The sequence below is a fragment of the Bos javanicus genome, chromosome 5 (assembly GCF_032452875.1).
Source record: "Bos javanicus breed banteng chromosome 5, ARS-OSU_banteng_1.0, whole genome shotgun sequence".
In the NCBI taxonomy this organism is placed as follows: Eukaryota; Metazoa; Chordata; class Mammalia; order Artiodactyla; family Bovidae; genus Bos; species Bos javanicus.
Window position 1 is genome coordinate 27375498 of NC_083872.1, and position 16349 is coordinate 27391846.

General features: G+C 54.0%; 2 protein-coding genes across 3 annotated transcripts; both read right to left on the reverse strand.

The window, feature by feature from the left end:
• Positions 1-336: 336 nt before the first annotated feature.
• SOAT2 (sterol O-acyltransferase 2) lies at positions 337-11793 on the reverse strand. Its single transcript, XM_061415972.1, has 15 exons — positions 10504-11793; positions 10011-10066; positions 9069-9205; positions 8672-8731; positions 8215-8322; positions 6270-6546; positions 5784-5850; positions 5116-5200; positions 4562-4607; positions 4222-4351; positions 3510-3607; positions 2319-2417; positions 1671-1806; positions 1003-1148; positions 337-788 (listed from the first exon to the last, which is right to left on the reverse strand). The coding sequence occupies exons 1-15, from the start codon at positions 10610-10612 to the stop codon at positions 738-740; spliced, it is 1605 nt and encodes a 534-aa protein (XP_061271956.1). The 5' UTR covers positions 10613-11793; the 3' UTR covers positions 337-737.
• An 87-nt stretch (positions 11794-11880) lies between these two features.
• IGFBP6 (insulin like growth factor binding protein 6) lies at positions 11881-15920 on the reverse strand. Of its 2 annotated transcripts, none has more exons than XM_061415970.1 (4): positions 15348-15920; positions 13233-13372; positions 12955-13148; positions 11881-12187 (listed from the first exon to the last, which is right to left on the reverse strand). In XM_061415970.1, the coding sequence occupies exons 1-4, from the start codon at positions 15673-15675 to the stop codon at positions 11986-11988; spliced, it is 864 nt and encodes a 287-aa protein (XP_061271954.1). In that variant the 5' UTR covers positions 15676-15920; the 3' UTR covers positions 11881-11985. The 2 variants fall into 2 exon arrangements, with proteins under 2 accessions (XP_061271954.1, XP_061271955.1); XM_061415971.1 differs by having other exon boundaries at positions 12955-13074; positions 15348-15884.
• Positions 15921-16349: the final 429 nt, after the last annotated feature.

The following is a 16349-nucleotide window of genomic DNA, read 5'->3' on the forward strand; positions in this document are numbered from 1 at the left end:
ATAAACAACAGGGAACTATAGTCAATCTCCCGGGATAAACCCCAATGGAAAAGAATATAATTTGAGTTTTGGGCACACACACACACACACACACACACACATATAAAAAGAAATCACTTTGTTGTACAGCAAAAATTAACACAACATTGTAAATCAACTTATACTTCAATTGTAAAAAGTTTTTAAAAGTGGATCTTCAAGGGACTTCCTCGGTGGTCCAGTGGTTAAGACTCTGTGCTTCCAATGCAAGGAGTGTGGGTTGGATCCCTGGTCAGGGAACTAAGAACCCACATGCTGTGTGGCGTGGCCAAAAAAAATGGGTCTTCAACAAGTGAATGAATGAATAAAAAGTGATACATACATTTTATTATTGTATTGGAAAGAGTACAAAGAAACAAATCCTTCTCAGACCTTGATACCTCAGCTTGCTTTAAGTCAAGCCACATTCACCAAATCTGTAAGATCCTTCATGTCTCTGCCAGTCTGAACAGCCATGGAGTGAGAGGGGGCCCTCTGCCCAGTCCACAGGGATGGGGGCTCAAGAGTCATCACCATTCTGAGTCTATGCTCACAGGTCCACAGATCTCAGTCCCTGGAGTTCCCTGGTGGGGTCAGGCATGGCAGGCCCCCTTGACTCAGAGCTTGGTCTGAGAATGCAGAGAGAAGCCTTGGTCTCAGACTTTGCAGGCAGAGAAGAACTTGGTGGTGTCATCTGTGCAGTGACAGTACCCTGGCATTTAGGTATGGCAGGACCAAGATCGAGGTGTCACCAGCCCCCAGAAGGTTGTCTGTGCCAGAGAAAAGTGAGTTATGAATAAGATCCCTTCCAGGGTTTACCCTATGCATCTAAGACACGGGAACCCATCATCCCCAAACCGGGCCCTGGCCCCTGACCATGGCTGTTGAACTGGGCAGCAATAGGGGGCTGGCTGTTGGGGAGAGGAGGCGTGTCCTCCTGGGTGAGGAGCTGAGTGGGCGGGGTGGGGGGTCATGGCCACTTACCTGGGGCAGGGGGCAGTGGCGCCGTGCATACCACTCCTGGCAGTACAGGCTGACTTGGATGCCCTGGCCCAGGAAGAGCAAGGTCCACATGAGCACGTTCCACGCTGGGCCCGTGCGCCGGTCGTGCATCGTGAAGTTCAGTGGCCCTGATGCAGGAGGAAGGGTGGTCAGCTCAGCTCCAGACACCTGTAATTTATCTTCCTGGCTGCCTTCTTATCTCAGGGCACAGGAAAGAGTTGGAACAGGAAGACTCAGGAAGATCTTGAGCCCAACTCCAGGCACCCAAGGAGGTCTCAGGCATTCCTCAGGATTCCTCAGTTACATACACTTCACTATCCTGGCTCCCTTACTGAACCTCCCAACCCACACCAGTTTTCTCCCCTTCGTCTCCCTCTATGTGTGCCCTGCGCAGATGCTCCTCTCCAGCCAGAAGTGTTTTCTTACTGTACTCCCCTCCAGGATACCCCTGTGCTGCCTCCCAATGCTACCTCCTTCCAGCTTCCAAGTCCCCTGCCCCCCTGCAACTCTCACAGACAGCACTATGCCTTCCCCCAAGAGGCATGCACACCCGCTTCGGTCTTGGGTACGTGGCCTCTCCCATCAGTCTGGAATCTCCAAGACTCTTCCCTCGGGATGTCTCTACAAGGGCATACAGAGGCCAAGCTCACCTCCAAAGACAAGGAAGAGCAGCAGCATGACGGGGTAGAAGAATCCCAGGACGAAGCCGAAGATGTACTCATGGACCACTGCTGAGACCAGAAACACGCCCAGCATGGCCGCGCCTCGGGCCCGGCCACCGAGGAGCTGGCAGGGGTCGGGGGAGGAGGGTACAGTGAGTCTCCCTAAGCCCTCTCTGCAAAGAACCCCTCCTTAAGGAAGCCAGAGGGTGTGCAGTATGGTGGAAAGAATATGGGCTTTGGGATCAGAAAGGCTGACATATCTTTCTTAAAAGCATTATATTTAGTCTACTGGGCCTTAGAGGCCACTTTCAAAAGGGGGATATAATAATACTTCTCAGGCTTACAGTTCAGATTATACAGTATGGGAAAATTCTTGGTAACTGAAAATTGCTATATGCATGTTCCTTAGAAGGCTAAGGAGGGGAGACATGCCCTGTGGAGGAGGTGTAGTTGAGGACAAGGAAGGAAGGAAGTCAGATCATAAGAAGGACTTTCTTTCTGCCTACTGGGTTGGGTAGAATGAGGGAGGTGAAAGTCAAAGGGGCCCTTAGGTCTAGAAAAAATGGAATGTGCAGAGAAAGGGAAAGAGCGGCTGTCCCAGAGAGGTTCTGTTAACTGTGGGAGCTGAGCCCGTACCCAAAGCCCATCTTGATACACGTAGCTGTACAGCCAGTCATGGACCACCACGTTCCATGTGCGGTAGTAGTTGGAGAAGGATGTTGAGTTCCACCAGTCCTGGGGGTGGGGTGGGATGGGGTCAGGGCAGGGGAGGAGGTAATCATCAGGGCCCCGTCTCTGCCCAGCTCCCAGCTGCCCCTCCCTGCTCCCCACTCCCTGGCTGTGTTCTCTGCAAGGGCTGGCTCCTGGCAGGAGAGAGACAGCAAGCATCCGCCTAACTCCCTCCTCAGGCCCTGGGGCCCTTACCCTCCCTGTCTACTCTCAGGAGAAGAAGATTCCAAAGTACCATCCCCACAAAAGCAGTGAGCCCTGGCTGGTCAGGAGGTGGACGGGTGACATTATAAGCATACCCAGAGGAGCACATTTCTCACTGTGGGAGACGGACAGCACAGCTGAGGTTGAAATCGTGCCCCTTGGGGTTAACAGAAACTGGTGACTAACAGAAATTCTTGAGCTTGTCTTACAGAATAGCAGGTAAGGGAACAGTTTGTTAAAAATTCTTCTGCTGTAACCTGCCTTCACTGACAAAGCCTTATTTTATTCTTTTTTTTGACTCCTTACCCATCCCCATACAGATAACACCTCTGATGTATGGGTCACTATAGCAACAGGAGGCATACATTTTCCAGGAACTTGAAGTTGGCTCCTGTCTAGTTCAAGTGGGCTAAGACTGGATAGGACCACTGACCCTAAAACTGGGCCTGTAAAGCTGTTGGATGAATGACTTTTTGACATCAGAGAGCCAAACACTCCACCCTCAGATCATGCCAAGTGTCTCCATTCTTAACATGCATCCCATGAAGAAGCATGTAACTCAGATACACCTGTGCAGAACACCGATTACCTCACCCTTTCTCTACCTCCAATCACTTTTCCCGAGCCTAAGGTCTCCTTGCTTCTTTATCCTATAAATATCTCAAGCCCTTGGCCTTTGGGGAAGCAAATCTGAGAATGTTCTCACTTCTCCTTACTTGTTGAAGAAACCGTTTCTCTGCTGTAAATCTCAGTGTCTCAGTGTTTGACTTAGAATTGGGCCAATGCACCTGGTTTGGTATCAAGGTGAGAACCAACATAGCCACCATCCTCCCCTACGTCCTTCCCTAGCTCTCCCTGCATCCAGCTCCCAGGTGGCCCCGGTCCAGGCCCCACCCGATAGAACATTCTGTCTCCAAATCGTAGCATCTCCGCGAAGGCGTTGAGCCAACAGTGAAGGAAGGCAAAGAAGATGAGCAGCAGCATAAAAATGCCTGGGGAGTGAAGACAAGGGGCTGCACGTCAGACTGGTCTCCCTGGTCCCCCATGAACCTCCAGGGTCCTCCCAGGAAGCCCTCACCCAGCAACCTACCAATCACTTATTAATCATTCACTAATTTATGCATTCATTCATTCAGTCCATTTGCTTATGAAGCCTATGCCTGATGTTGGAACACAGAGATGAATGTTAAAACCTCTGCCTGTTGGGAGAGGCTGGGGAGAGGACAGCAATCTGAAGTGCTGCCACTGTTTAGTCGCTAAGTTGTGTTCAACTCTTTGCGACCACATGGACTGTAGTCCGCCAGGCTCCTCTGTCCATGGAATTCTCCAGGCAAGAATACCAGAGTAAGTTGCTATGTCCTTCTCCAGGGGATCTTTTCGACCCAGGGATCGAACCTGTGTCTGCTGCACTGGCAGGCAGATTCTTTACCGCTGAGCCACCAGGGAAGCCCCGGTCTGAAGTGAGACTCTGACAGTGAGCACCCACAGGAGCGGGCAGATGTCAGAGGGAGAAGGTGTTGAAACTAAGAGTGAGAGGAGAGAGGAGCCCCCTGCTAAGCCTTCTCCAGGGTGCAGCCTTCCGCAGCTCTGCCTCCAGTGGGGATACCTGGCAAGGTGGCATGCATGATGGACAGTACCAGGGCACGGGTGCTGAAGGGCTCCTGGCTCATGTTGGCAAAGACAGGAACACAGAGGCGGCCCAGGATGAAACAGGCGTAGAGCACGCAGCCCAGGGCCTGGAGAGGGGCAGAGGACACATAACTTTGAGAGAAGACACTGGCAACTGCCCCCTTCCTCTGGAACTGGACTCTGGCCCAGCATCTGCCTTCCCTTCTCTTTGCACAACCCTTTGACCTCTTCCCAGGCCTCCCCTACTTTGCTCCCAGAAATGCCCCCTCAGCCACCATGAGTCACAGGTACTCCACGCTTCAACTCTGTCTGCTGACCTGGGCAAAGTTCTTGGCCACATAATTCCACCTGACGTTGGGTGTCCTGTTGCAGCAATGGAATGGAGACAGTATGTTTCTCATCATTTTGTCTTGTTCCTGCCCTGCAGGCATAGCATCCGGGGCCCTCTATCCACAGCTCCCTCAATTGCTGAGGCCTGGGAGGATTACCTGTGGAGGTGGGGATCTAGAACACTTTGGATCTTCCTTAACAAAGATGACAAGTGGAATTTTAGCTTAAGCGCCCACTAAGTTTGCTCCAGACTGGGGGGTTTCCCAGGACATAGGAATTTCAGTGCTAAAACTGGAGCAATGCTGGGCAAACTGGGGCAGTCCTGGGCAAACCAGGACAGTCAGTCACCCTTGCATCACCATGGGCTGGGGCAAGAAGAAGGGGTAACATATCTGTCCCTTATTCCCATCTTTACTGTGAGGTGCTTCCTGAGAAAGTGGCCAGTGTCTGGGTTGAGACTAAACACCTCAGGGAGAGGAGAGTAGAAGGGCTGGGTCCCTGGTGGGCCTGGGCATGTGGGGAAGGGGGTGCAGGCTCTTACCTGGGGTAAGTTTCCCTATAGATGAGTGTGGGGCAGAAGAGGAAATAGAGGTAGCTGGAGAAACTGGGGGCCCGGATCCCCTCACCTGAGGAGGAGTAAGAGGGGGCTGTCAGTGAAGAGGGAAGGGAGAGAGGACACAGGTGGGCGGGGTGCCAGGGAAGGGCAGCGCGACTGGTGAATAGAGCTGGAGAGGATAGAGGTGTAGGGTGGGTCAGCACCTGGATAGGGGATCTGAAGGTGGGGGGAGGAGGTGAAGCTGGGCAGGAGTTGAACCTGCCTTTCAACAGCCTCCTTTTGCTTCTGTTCCAGGTATCTCCCTCCTTTTCTGGCACAAGACCTACTGTGGCCAGAGCTTCATTTGGCACCCACAAGTCCCACCACCCGATTCCTTCTCCTTCTGGTTTGACTTTCTCATATAAGGCTCTCATACCCTGGGTCTAAATTAGGATGAGCCAGAAGTCCTGGGCAGTAGAGCAGCCTCTCAGAAGTGGGACCTAAGAGAATGCCGATTGACTAAGGCCCAGAGAGCCCAGTTGGCGGCTGGAGGTGTGCCCTGTGGGCAAGATGGGCTTAGAAAGTTGGAGCTTTTATGAGGCTCTTGCACCTGCTGGCTTCATTCAACCAACCAAGAGGACTGAGTTCACAGCAGCGCCCGCTGAAGGCCTCACCTCCTCTGGCCCATGTCCCAGGTACCGTCTCTCTCAGGAAGGAGTAGCTTTTCATCAGGAGCCTGACCTGAGGCGGAATAGAAAAGAGGTTAAGGTGCTGTGGGACTTTGCACAGATCACTTAACCTCTCTGTGTTCACGTTTACACAGGCAGAGGGGCAGACTGTAAACTTTGTATGGTCAAAGCCCATACTTTGATCTTTTTGTTGGACAGTCTTATAGCCTAACACAGACAGCTGCTGGGATGAATCTAGGGTAAAGGCGTACCAGAAAGGGCAGAGCCTGTAGTCGGCCAACTCCCTTCGATTATATGATTATATTTGCATAGCAGTGTCCATTTGTTTACATTTGTTTGGAGACTGCTGGTTGGCTCAAATCTCTCCAAAGGACTCTGCCCCTGATAATTAGCTCCGCCCCCACCAATACAGTATCCAGTGCCCTCTCTCCCAGGGGCCCCACCCCACCATTGGTCCTGCCCACCACCTACCTGCTCAAAGACTAGGACACAGCGGGAGGCTGGCGGGAGCTGATACTCCACTGCCACGTGGACTGGGAGGATGCCAAGCACCACGGTGTGGGCAGCTAGCAGCAAGCAGCCCAGGCCCACCCGCAGGGTCCAGGCCCCTCCAGACTGGGGCCTCTCCCACAGCCGCAGGGCCTGGTAGGGCACCAGCAGAGTGGACAGGAACATGGGGACCCACGTCACCAGAGCCAAGGGCAGCTGTCCGAAGCTGAAGGTTAGTAGATCGAACTCCATCATCAGCCTGCGAGTGGGGAAGGCGACAAAGTAGACAAGCGTGAGGCCCATCCTTGTCCCCTTCCTCTGCAGTCAGAGCTCTTGGAAGACAAACTACTGAGCCCACCTGCTGCAAGTACTGAAGCTCTTGGGCCTTGAGCCCGTGCTCTGCAGCGGGAGAAGCCGCCGCAATGAGAAGCCCTTGCACCAAGCTAGAGTAGCCCCTGCTCCCCACAACTGGATGCAGCGAAGAAGACCCAGCACGGCCAAAACCAAATAAAATTGTCAACATTATATATCGGTGTAAAATTATATATATACATATAATATATATATTGTATATAGTTCAGGAAATCCCTGGAGATCCAGTGGTTAGAACTCCGCGCTTTCACTGCGGTAGCTCGGCTTCAATCCCTGGTTGGGGAACTAAGATCCAGTAAGCCACACAGTGTGGCCGAAAAGGGGTGCATGGCTTGTAATGGTAAATTAGAAGCGATTTATAAATCCATTAGTAAAGAACTAAATGATCAAAAGCTGGCACTTTCAGACTTTGCAGCCATTAAAATCAATGGAGCAACATGGAAAGATCTCTAAGGTGGGTCTTTAGGGAGTGAAAAGGAAGCAAAAGGTACAGTAAGTATCTTAGTAATGTAAGCCCCTCCCTTCCCCCCTCCAATACATCCCCTTGGTTCTTACATCTGGAAGTGGAGGCATGGAAAATGCCCTGGAGAGAAACTCTTAACAACTGTTAAATATGTTACCTCTGGGGAGTGATCTGGGATAGAGGGGATGGTGGAGGAGTCACTCTGCATATATTTGAAAATTTACTGAGAGTTGATCCTTAATTATAAGGATTGACAACAATTATATCAAAAGGAAGTGCTGTTGCTGAACCTGCAAATCTTTGGTCCTTTTCCTTTTACTGCTTCCTAAGCTATCTAGCGAAGAGTCAGACACGACTGAGCGACTTCACTTTCACTTTTCACTTTCATGCATTGGACAAGGAAATGGCAAACCACTTCAGTGTTCTTGCCTGGAGAATCCCAGGGACGGGGAAGCCTGGTGGGCTGCTGTCTATGGGGTCGCACAGAGTCGGACACGACTGAAGCAACTTAGCAGCAGCAAGCTATCTGGAGGGTGAGGCGGGATCATGCAAATCCAAACCCCCAAGGGTCCACAGTCCCCTAAGGCTCATCCCAGAGAGGGAAGGGGTTTTGTAGGGAAACCTGGGCTCTTGTGTGCATACATCCGTCTTCCCCACAAGACTGGGAATGCCTCACAGACAGAGGCATGGCCCGTCCTCTGGCCCCCAGGGCTGGTACTTCGGGGACTCACTGGAGGTTGCTTGAACTGAAAGCACTGTCTTGGAATGGAGTGCGTGAGAGCGGTGAGGTGGGAACCACACTTACGAGTGCATGTACACGCATGTCTGCCTCAGGACAAGGGTTCCAGAAGATGTGAGTGGGGGCCTAGTGTCCCCAGGGGACTGATCCTGGGTAAACAGACCAAAGGCCATCCAAGGCTGTGCAGGGAAATCTAAGAGGGCTTTGGGGGTAGGAAGGTGGTTGGAAGCAATGTTGATGTGTGTCTAATAATCAAATGCACTTGCTCTATGGGGCCCCAGTGGCAGGTGGAGTTCTAGGAGCCCGGGTGCTCTGATCTGGTCTGTGGGCCTATGAGAGGGAGGGGTGCCTACCTGCCCTCATCAATGAGGTCGATGGCCAGGGTGCTGATGATGAAGACACACAGGCCGGCGACAAACATATGGTAGATGGTGCGGAAGTGCGGCACCTCCATCAGCTCGCTGGAAGGACAGGGCCCTGATTGTCAGTGGGAGAGTCCTTGAGGTGGTGCAGACCAGCGCAGGCACTGCACACAGTGGGGATGGGGCCTAGCAACTGGGAACTTGAAGTGACAGGCTGTGGTACGGCTGGGACTTCTGTCCAAAGCCCTTTCCAGCCCAGACAACTCTCATCCTGGTGGCCTTTCTTCCACGATTACGCCCAGGGCAAAAGGAGAAACAAAACCTTAGAAACCATCTCCACATCCTCTCCCAAACCACCTAGAGCCTGAGGATGACAAATGAGGTGTCCTGGATCCCCAGACAAAGCTCTTTGTTTTTTCCCCATCCCCTTTCCTCACCCCTGACTTACTCAAGCAGGGACTTGCGGATGATGAAAACTTTTCGTTTCCCCAGAGACGGCTCCCGGGTCCTGAATTGAGACAGTTGTTCTGGGTTAGGAACCAAAGGCAGAAGGCTATAAGCAGAGCGTAGGGCTTTGCAGGAGGTCACTACTTGGGAGCCAAGGGCAGTAGTAGGGGAAGGTCAGGGTTAGGGCCAGCAGGCAGGACGAGGTGAAAAGCTCATGGCCAATGGAGAGCAAAGCCCAGTAGTCAATGTCAGGAAGACAGAGGCGATGAGGGAAGACTGAAGTCAAAGTTACATCCATGCTGGAAAAGGGCCCGGGAGATACCATCTGTGGCTCATAGTCCTTATGATGGAGGAGGCTACACAGCCGCTCCCCAGCCCCCGGCTCCTGAGACTCTTACTTGCGCAAGGAGTCTGGAGGGACGGAGGGCACTGGTCTGTCTTGCAGTGGGTAAGCTTGAACGGCCTCCCACATGGCCTGATCCAGCAGCTCCATCAGCTGGCCCTGCGCTTGCTCCAGCAACTGTGTCTTTAGAGCCTGCAGGACAAAGCAGGGCAGGGTGCACAGTCCCTTCATCCAGTCAGCCTTCCTCCCATTCACCAAACACTTCCTGAGCCTCCCTCCATGCCAGGCACACTGCTAAGGGCCCAAGATGGACAGAAGAACAAGCATGGCTCCTGCCCAGAGGTCCCCCTTTCCTGCAATTTAACTCCCTCTGGTTTCCCAGGGCAGCCGTGAGGATGCAGGAAAGAGGATTTCAGTCTCTGGATCTGACCCCCAACCACCTTGTCATCTCTGCTCCTACTCTTTCCTCCCTGACCCCAGCCTTTCCTCTCCTGACCTCCAGTCCTGCTAACAGAAGACTGTTTACCAGCAGACTTTGGGTCCCTCCCCTGATGACCTGTGCTTCAAACTCCTCCGTCTTAACCCTTAGCTCTACCCTAATCTCAGAGAAGGCAATGGCACCCAACTCCAGTACTCTTGCTTGGAAAATCCCATGGGCGGAGGAGCCTGTTAGGCTGCAATCCATGGGGTCGCCAAGAGACGGACACGACTGAACGACTTCACTTTCACTTTTCACTTTCATGCATTGGAGAAGGAAATGGCAACCCACTCCAGTGTTCTTGCCTGGAGAATCCCAGGGACAGGGGAGCCTGGTGGGCTGCCGTCTATGGGGTCGCACAGAGTCTGACACGACTGAAGTGACTTAGCAGCAGCAGCAGCAGCTACCCTGATCTGAGAGGTTTGAACCCAAGAACAAATTGTCTTTATCACCAAACCAGTCCTCACCCCTTGCTCCCTCCACTCCCGGACCGTCCGTTTGACCTCCGACATCCCTCACCTGCATATGCTGGGTCCATTGCACCAAATCTGGGCCTCTGTGCACCTCCGCGTTTCCTGGGAAAAGGAGTTAGGGTTTTGCTGTCTAGTGCAGACCCAGAGGCTTTCTCTGTCCAGCAAGTTCGCTTTCTGTGTGCTCAACAGCCTCCCCTCCCCACAACCAGTCAATGTCTAGTACCATGGCCGGGGTAGGGATGGGGAGAGGGCTGGGGGTAATCAGAAGGAGGGTATTTTTGCAGGGGGTGAGCAGATCATTGGCAACCGGGGAGCCTGATGACATTACTGGAAACAGGGTACCCAGGGAACAAGAAGCTACTTTAATCACCGACTGGAGTGAAAAAGAGTCAGAAAGACAAGGGAAGGCACTGAATAGCCCGTTTCTCCTTATTTCCCCAGCTGGGGAGTTAGGAGGCAGAGGCTGGGGTCTGCAGGAAGGATTGAAGGTAGATAGCAGGAGCCCCCTCTCGCCAGCGTAACCCCACCTCCAACGCCACCTGGACATTCTGCACCCCCAGAGCGGGGTTCCCCTTCTCTGGAGGGCCGGTCCTCCTGCTGTCTTCCTAGCCTTTCTCTTCTCTGCACTTGGGCCGCCCTTGGCTCCATGATGTGAGTCTTGACCCGGCAGTGGCAGCTGATCAGTGTTTTCTCCCTTCCTGCAAGCTTGCCTGGCTGAGCGCTTATCTCGGTACCTCTGACAGCACCAAAGACTAAAGTCCTTTCAGGAGGAGGGGTTATAGGTTATTTGATCCCCTATCCCCATCCAGAAGGCAGAACCATCTCAGCTATAGGCTCTGCTTTGTTGGCTGTCACAAGAGATTCCCCTACCCCACCCCACCCCCACCAACAAACACCCTCGGCCACCATCCAGATGCCCAGCTCTCTCCCACAAAAATGGGGGTTCTGCACCCATACACGTCATGGGGAGGGGGACTTTGCTCCTCTGAGGCTTATCACCTGGTATGGCTGCTTCACCTGCTCAGTAGGCTGAAGGTTGGGGAGGAGTCAGCAACATCTTCAGGTATCAGGGCACTCAGCTCCCTGAGACCATAAGGTGTGTGAAAGAACCTTGTCAACACAGCTTTGTGTGCACGTGATGACTATTCTATGAGGTGGGTACCTGTGACAACTGCGGGGCTGTGGCCCCTCCGGGGAGCTGGGGGCTGGGGGCTCTGGACACCAGCTCTTCCCTACACCTGCTTGGGTTAGCAGGTAAGCAGAAAGGAGACAAAACAAAAACTTATTCAGCACCTGGGGATGCCCAGCACTATCATGTATGGAAGAACCAGATTTCAATCCTTCCACGATCATTTGCTGGCTGTGGAATTTCAGGCAAAGGACCCAAATAGTTTAAGCTGAAGTTTCCTCCTCTGAAAAACAGGTTCAAAAGTCCCTATCTCACAAGGTAAGCACAAAATGAAGTAGTCCAGGTAAAAGCACATGGTCCAGGGCATGGCCCATGGCAAGAACACAATAAATACTAATTCCCTTCCCTTTTTAATATGAAGTAACAGAAGGGTAAGAGTTTTTCTTTGTTGAGCTCCTGGTGGGGATTAACTATTAACGCTTCCTCTCCTTTTATGTCCAAAGATCAATGGTAGAAACAAGGTCAAAACTTCAGACCAAGGCCTGCCAAGGCCTCAACGTCTCCCCACCCCCATCTTCTGCTTCCCACTCCCTGGTGGGCAGTTGGGTGAGGCTTGAGGCTGTGAAACCTCTACCAGTGGCTGTCTCTGTCATTCCGAGTGTGGCAGGAAGGACTGAGGGCAGTCCACAAGAGAAGAGAGCTTCTATGGGGGGGCTGGGCGGAGGTAGAAAGAAGGGCCAGTGACTCCATAAATGTGAGAGGTGAACACAGAGACATAAACCAGAGATCCCCCAACACAGCTTTATTAACACCCCAAGCCGACACGAACAATCTTTCCACATGTGAGGCCCCAGGGGTGAGGGGGACAGCGGGGCAGGGCCTGAACGTGTAGTTACCCATCACTCAACAAATAACCAAGAGGACGGCCCCATGCTCCTGCCAGTGGCCCTGCAGCCCCCAGCCCAGGCTTAGCCGCTGCTGCCGGTGGGGCAGAGGGAGCTTCCATCGCCGCCTTCTGAAGACCCGGGCAGGGGCTGGCCCATGCGATCCACACACCAGCAAGGACCTCGGCGCTGCCCCTGGGAGGAGCGGCACTGGGGAGAGAGGCACAGGGATCAGAGGTGCCTGGAGGCTCCAGCGGGAGAGATGGGAGGGGCCCTGGGGTTGGGAACGGGCTGTGGATTCTTGAGTCTGAGTCTGTGGAGACATCTGAGTGTTCTCAGGATAGTGAGCCCCACTGGCTTCCCTTCCGTGGCTTCTCTTCTCCACCCACCAGAGCATGCCCGTTCTTCTAGGCTAGAGCCATGGTTCTCAAAGTGTGGTTTCTGAACCAACAGGATCACTAGGGGCCACATTACAATGCAAATTCTCAGGCTCTGCGGGCGGGGCTCTGCCACTGATGTTCATGGCAGGGTGATTTTGATGCTTATGTGAACCTCTCTCAGAGTTAGATGTTCCTTAGATAATCTAAGAGCTTCCCTGGTGGCTCAGATGGTAAAGAACCCGCCTGCAGCGCAGAAGACCTGGGTTCGATCCCTGGGTTGGGAAGATCCCTAGGAGAAGGGAACGGCTACCCACTCCAGTATTCTGGCATGGAGAATCCCATGGACAGAGGAGCCTGGCAGGCTATACAGTCCATGGGGGTCACAAAGGGTCAGACAGGACTGAGCGACTTTCAGTTTCACTTAGATAATCTAACCCCTCCCACAGCTGCAGTCGGCTATTCTCTATGTGTGGCCCTAAAGCTAGGAGAGCCCTAAAGGAAGGGCAGCGTCTCATTTATACAACTCTGTAAATCCCCAACTCTGTAAAACCCAATCATCTTGTACTATGGGCCAAGGAAGGGGAGGAATGGCCTCACCTGCCGCTTCCGGTAGAAGCCCCTATGGTCACAATTAGGCACGTAGAGGGTGTGAGCCCCGCGGAAGACCTCGGTCTGGAGTTGCTGCAGCACGGAGTCCAGATGTTTGCGGCAGGGACCCTTGGGGGGAGGGACAGCTCCGCTGCAGAGCCTGCTGGGCCCACCAGCCAGGCTCCCAGGACTGGGATGGGAGACTTTGGCAAGCCCAAGGGAGTGGTCTCAGAGGAGAATCTCCAGGGCTCCCCACCCCTTCTGCACCCTGCCAGCCCCAAACTCACCATCTCAGTGTCTTGTACGCCCCCAGAATTGGACCGGGAAGGAGTGGTAGAGGTCCCCGAGTTCCTCTGTTGGTCTCTGCGGTTCACGTCCTGCGAGCGAGCGGTCCCTGCTTGAGGCTTACTCTCCTTGGGATTCTCTCCTACAGCCGCAAGAGGAATGGTGGAAGAAGAGCCCGGAAATCAACCAGATGTCAAACAGAGTCAAGTGGAAAGGAGCGGGGTTTTCAGAGCAGTGATGGGGCTTAGAGTCTGGCTCCACTGTTACCTTCTCAAGGCCTAGGTTTCCTTCTCTGAACAATGGTGATATTACCTTTCATGATAATATCCCCAGGCTAGTTTTAAGGCTTATAAAAGACAAGTACTTTGGAAAGCGAAAATCAATACCGTACAAGCATTGACAGAGAGCCTTGGGGCTTTGGGTAAAAAGGCCTGGTTGTTCCACAGGAGGCCAGCAGGGGGCGCACCAAGCCAGGGAGATGAGGCAGAAGAGAAACGACGAGGCGAGCGGGTCAGCAGGGACCCAAGTGGAATGTGTGTCCTCCCTGTGACCCTAATGTGACTCAGCCTAGCCCTCCCAGGCCGGAGACACAGTTAATTTAGGGGCACTGCAATGGGGGCCTTTTGGTCCCCTGAGGCTCAGCCAAGCTCAACTCCCGCGGTCCCAGGAACCTGTGCAATTCAGCCCTTAACCAGGAGGTGGAAGGAGAGCAGACTGTAAAGGTGCAGAAATGAAAGGTTCCAACCTGCGGGCTGCTCCCTTCTCTGAAAAAAGTTTCACGCACGGTACTGGGGGGCTTGGGGAGAGCTCAGGATGAGAAGGGAAAGTCAGAGTGTCGGGGTGAAAAAAAGACACGGAGGAGAGTTGGCGCTGCTTGGAATTTGCCCCAGCTAGAAATGAAATATTATGAGCCCTGAAGTGACGTCTCTCCCTCTCCACGCACAAAGACAAGCTCTGCTCAGCCCCCAGACCTCAAGCCTAGACAGTTGCTCCCATCTCAAAACCCAAGAACCATTTCTTCTGCAACCCCAAATCTGATCTTTCTTCCTCCACACTTCTTAGATCTTGCCTCTCATTCTCTCTATTCAGTATCCTACCATGACCATGCTGCCAGCTGCCTCCTCTGACCCACCCAGACCACCACTTTCCAGGAGAACCCCAAGCAGCTTGGACCCAGGCATTTGGGACTGAAAGAAACTGAAAGTTGATTTCCCATCCCTTCCCATGGAAGCGATCAGATGCCCTTGGGGTGGGGGCCGTTTTACATTTCCTGCTCTCCGCATCTCCCTGCTGCCCCCCATCTTTCAGGTTCTGACTCACTTCTGTCCCACCCACTCAATGACTCAGCCTTCTATTCTCCTCTCTGGCTTAGGGTGCGGTGAGGTGGGTGGAGGGTTCTGAAAAGCTTTAAATCATAACCCTGATTTGGCAGATTGCTTCTTTTCCCACCTCTAACCCTCCCCCTGGGGGCGGGGGAGAGGGCCAGCGCCAACCCTCTGACCCTAGTCTAGTCTAAAACAGCTCTGGATTTGAGCCATCTTCTATTTTTCACTCTACGTTCAGGTGCTTTGGTCACCCTGATATTAAAAGGAGATATTTCTCAGTGTGTTCAGGGTTTGGGAGTCTGGAGTTCTCTTCCCTCTTTTTCTAAGTGGAAGCTGGGAACAATGTCTGGGTGCTTTCTCCAGCTTGGGCGTCTAGGGCTGAAGGAGCTGGGCTTCTGTGGCATACAGCAAGTCCCTAAACCCTTCCAACTCTCCCTTTCCCCTCAAGAGAAAATAGGCTGAGGGGGCAAAAAAGGTTGCCGGGTCAGACATCTCCCTGCTTCACCCCTAGGGCCGGCAGCCTCACTCCAGCCTTGTAGGAGCTCCCCGCACTTGCCCTTTCACCCCCCAACATATACCCCCCTCCCACCCCCCTCCCGGAGCTCAGGATGGGAAAGGAAAGTCAGGGTGTCAGGGCGAAGAAAAGACAAGGAGGGGAGCAGGCACTGCTTGGAATCTGCCAGAGATAGGGAGAAGGAAGCGTCCATCTGGCCGAGCTCATCCCTCGGGACCCAGTCTGCAGAATTGCGGGGCTCCCGTGGGCGGGGCAGGGGCGGGGCGCGGCGGACTCACCCGAGGGCGTGCGCGCCCGGCTGCAGCGGCCCCGGCCCTGCAGCAGAGCCCGCAAAGGCAAATCCTCTTTCTCCGGCGGCTGGCACTGCAGTCCTGGGGCGCAGTTGGGAGTGTAGACCCCGCACTGCTGCCCCTCCCTCCTGAGACAGCCCCCAGCTTCCGCACAGCCTTCTGCCGCCGGCCCCCCATCCTCCTCCTCCGCGCAGCCCCCTGGACAACCCGCCGACACCCCCTGCCCGCAGCCTGGGCACCTTGCCAAGGCGCCTCCTGGGCGGGCAGCGAGCAGCAAAGTTAGCAGCAGTGGCGGCAGCAGCCTGTGGGGGGTCATGGTCAGGATTTTCGCCCCGTCCACTCCTCCCAGAGCAGTCGTAGCGAAGCTGCTGCCCGCCGCCGCCCCTCTGCCTTAAGTAGCCGCCGGCAGGGGCCGGGCCCTTTAAGAGCCAGGTGAAGGGGGGGCGTGTGGAGAAGGCAGGGGCATTCCCTAAACTGGGTGGGACTGGAGAGGCCCCCCCTCCACCTGGGTCCTCCCCACTCTTCTCTACCTCCTCCCTTCCCAGTTTCTGTTTTCTTCCCAAATTACTCTGATTTTTCTTGCTTTGTTCCCGGGAATCTCGCCCGGAATTTGGGAGCTGGACAGCTGGCTGGAGGCCCTGGAGGGTGGGAAGTGGTGGAAGCAGGAGAGGACCGGAGTTGGGATGAGGGGGAAATCTGAAAGCCAGTTCGGGGGTGTGTGTGGCGGGTGAAGGAGACCCAGGGATTCCGGTGGGGAGGGAGAAGATGGCGGACTTAAGTGGACGGAGAAGGGGTGGTGTGGAGGTCGGGAGGGGGATGCGGGCGAAGAAAAGAGAGAAAAGGCGGAGACGACGGAGAAGTCGGGTTTTGGGAGAACCGACTGCTGATGGGGGAGAGTAAACCGAGGGCGAGGAGAGGAAGAGCAAAGCTGAGGGAGGAACAAGAGAAAGTTTCCCTGAAACGCGACTGAGGGGAAGGCAGGAGATGGGG

Excerpts from the sequence above, each read along its gene's own strand:
- SOAT2 (XM_061415972.1), bottom strand. The coding sequence starts at position 10,612 with ATGGAGCCAAGGGCGGCCCAAGTGCAGAGAAGAGAAAGGCTAGGAAGA. Across the intron at positions 8,732-9,068 it reads CCTCCAGACTCCTTGCGCAA|GACCCGGGAGCCGTCTCTGG; the intron begins GTAAGAGTCTCA and ends GTCTCAATTCAG. Across the intron at positions 8,323-8,671 it reads ATCCGCAAGTCCCTGCTTGA|CGAGCTGATGGAGGTGCCGC; the intron begins GTAAGTCAGGGG and ends CTGTCCTTCCAG.
- IGFBP6 (XM_061415970.1), bottom strand. The coding sequence starts at position 15,675 with ATGACCCCCCACAGGCTGCTGCCGCCACTGCTGCTAACTTTGCTGCTC. Across the intron at positions 13,373-15,347 it reads CCGGGCGCGCACGCCCTCGG|GAGAGAATCCCAAGGAGAGT; the intron begins GTGAGTCCGCCG and ends TTGCGGCTGTAG. Across the intron at positions 12,188-12,954 it reads GCTTCTACCGGAAGCGGCAG|TGCCGCTCCTCCCAGGGGCA; the intron begins GTGAGGCCATTC and ends CTCTCTCCCCAG.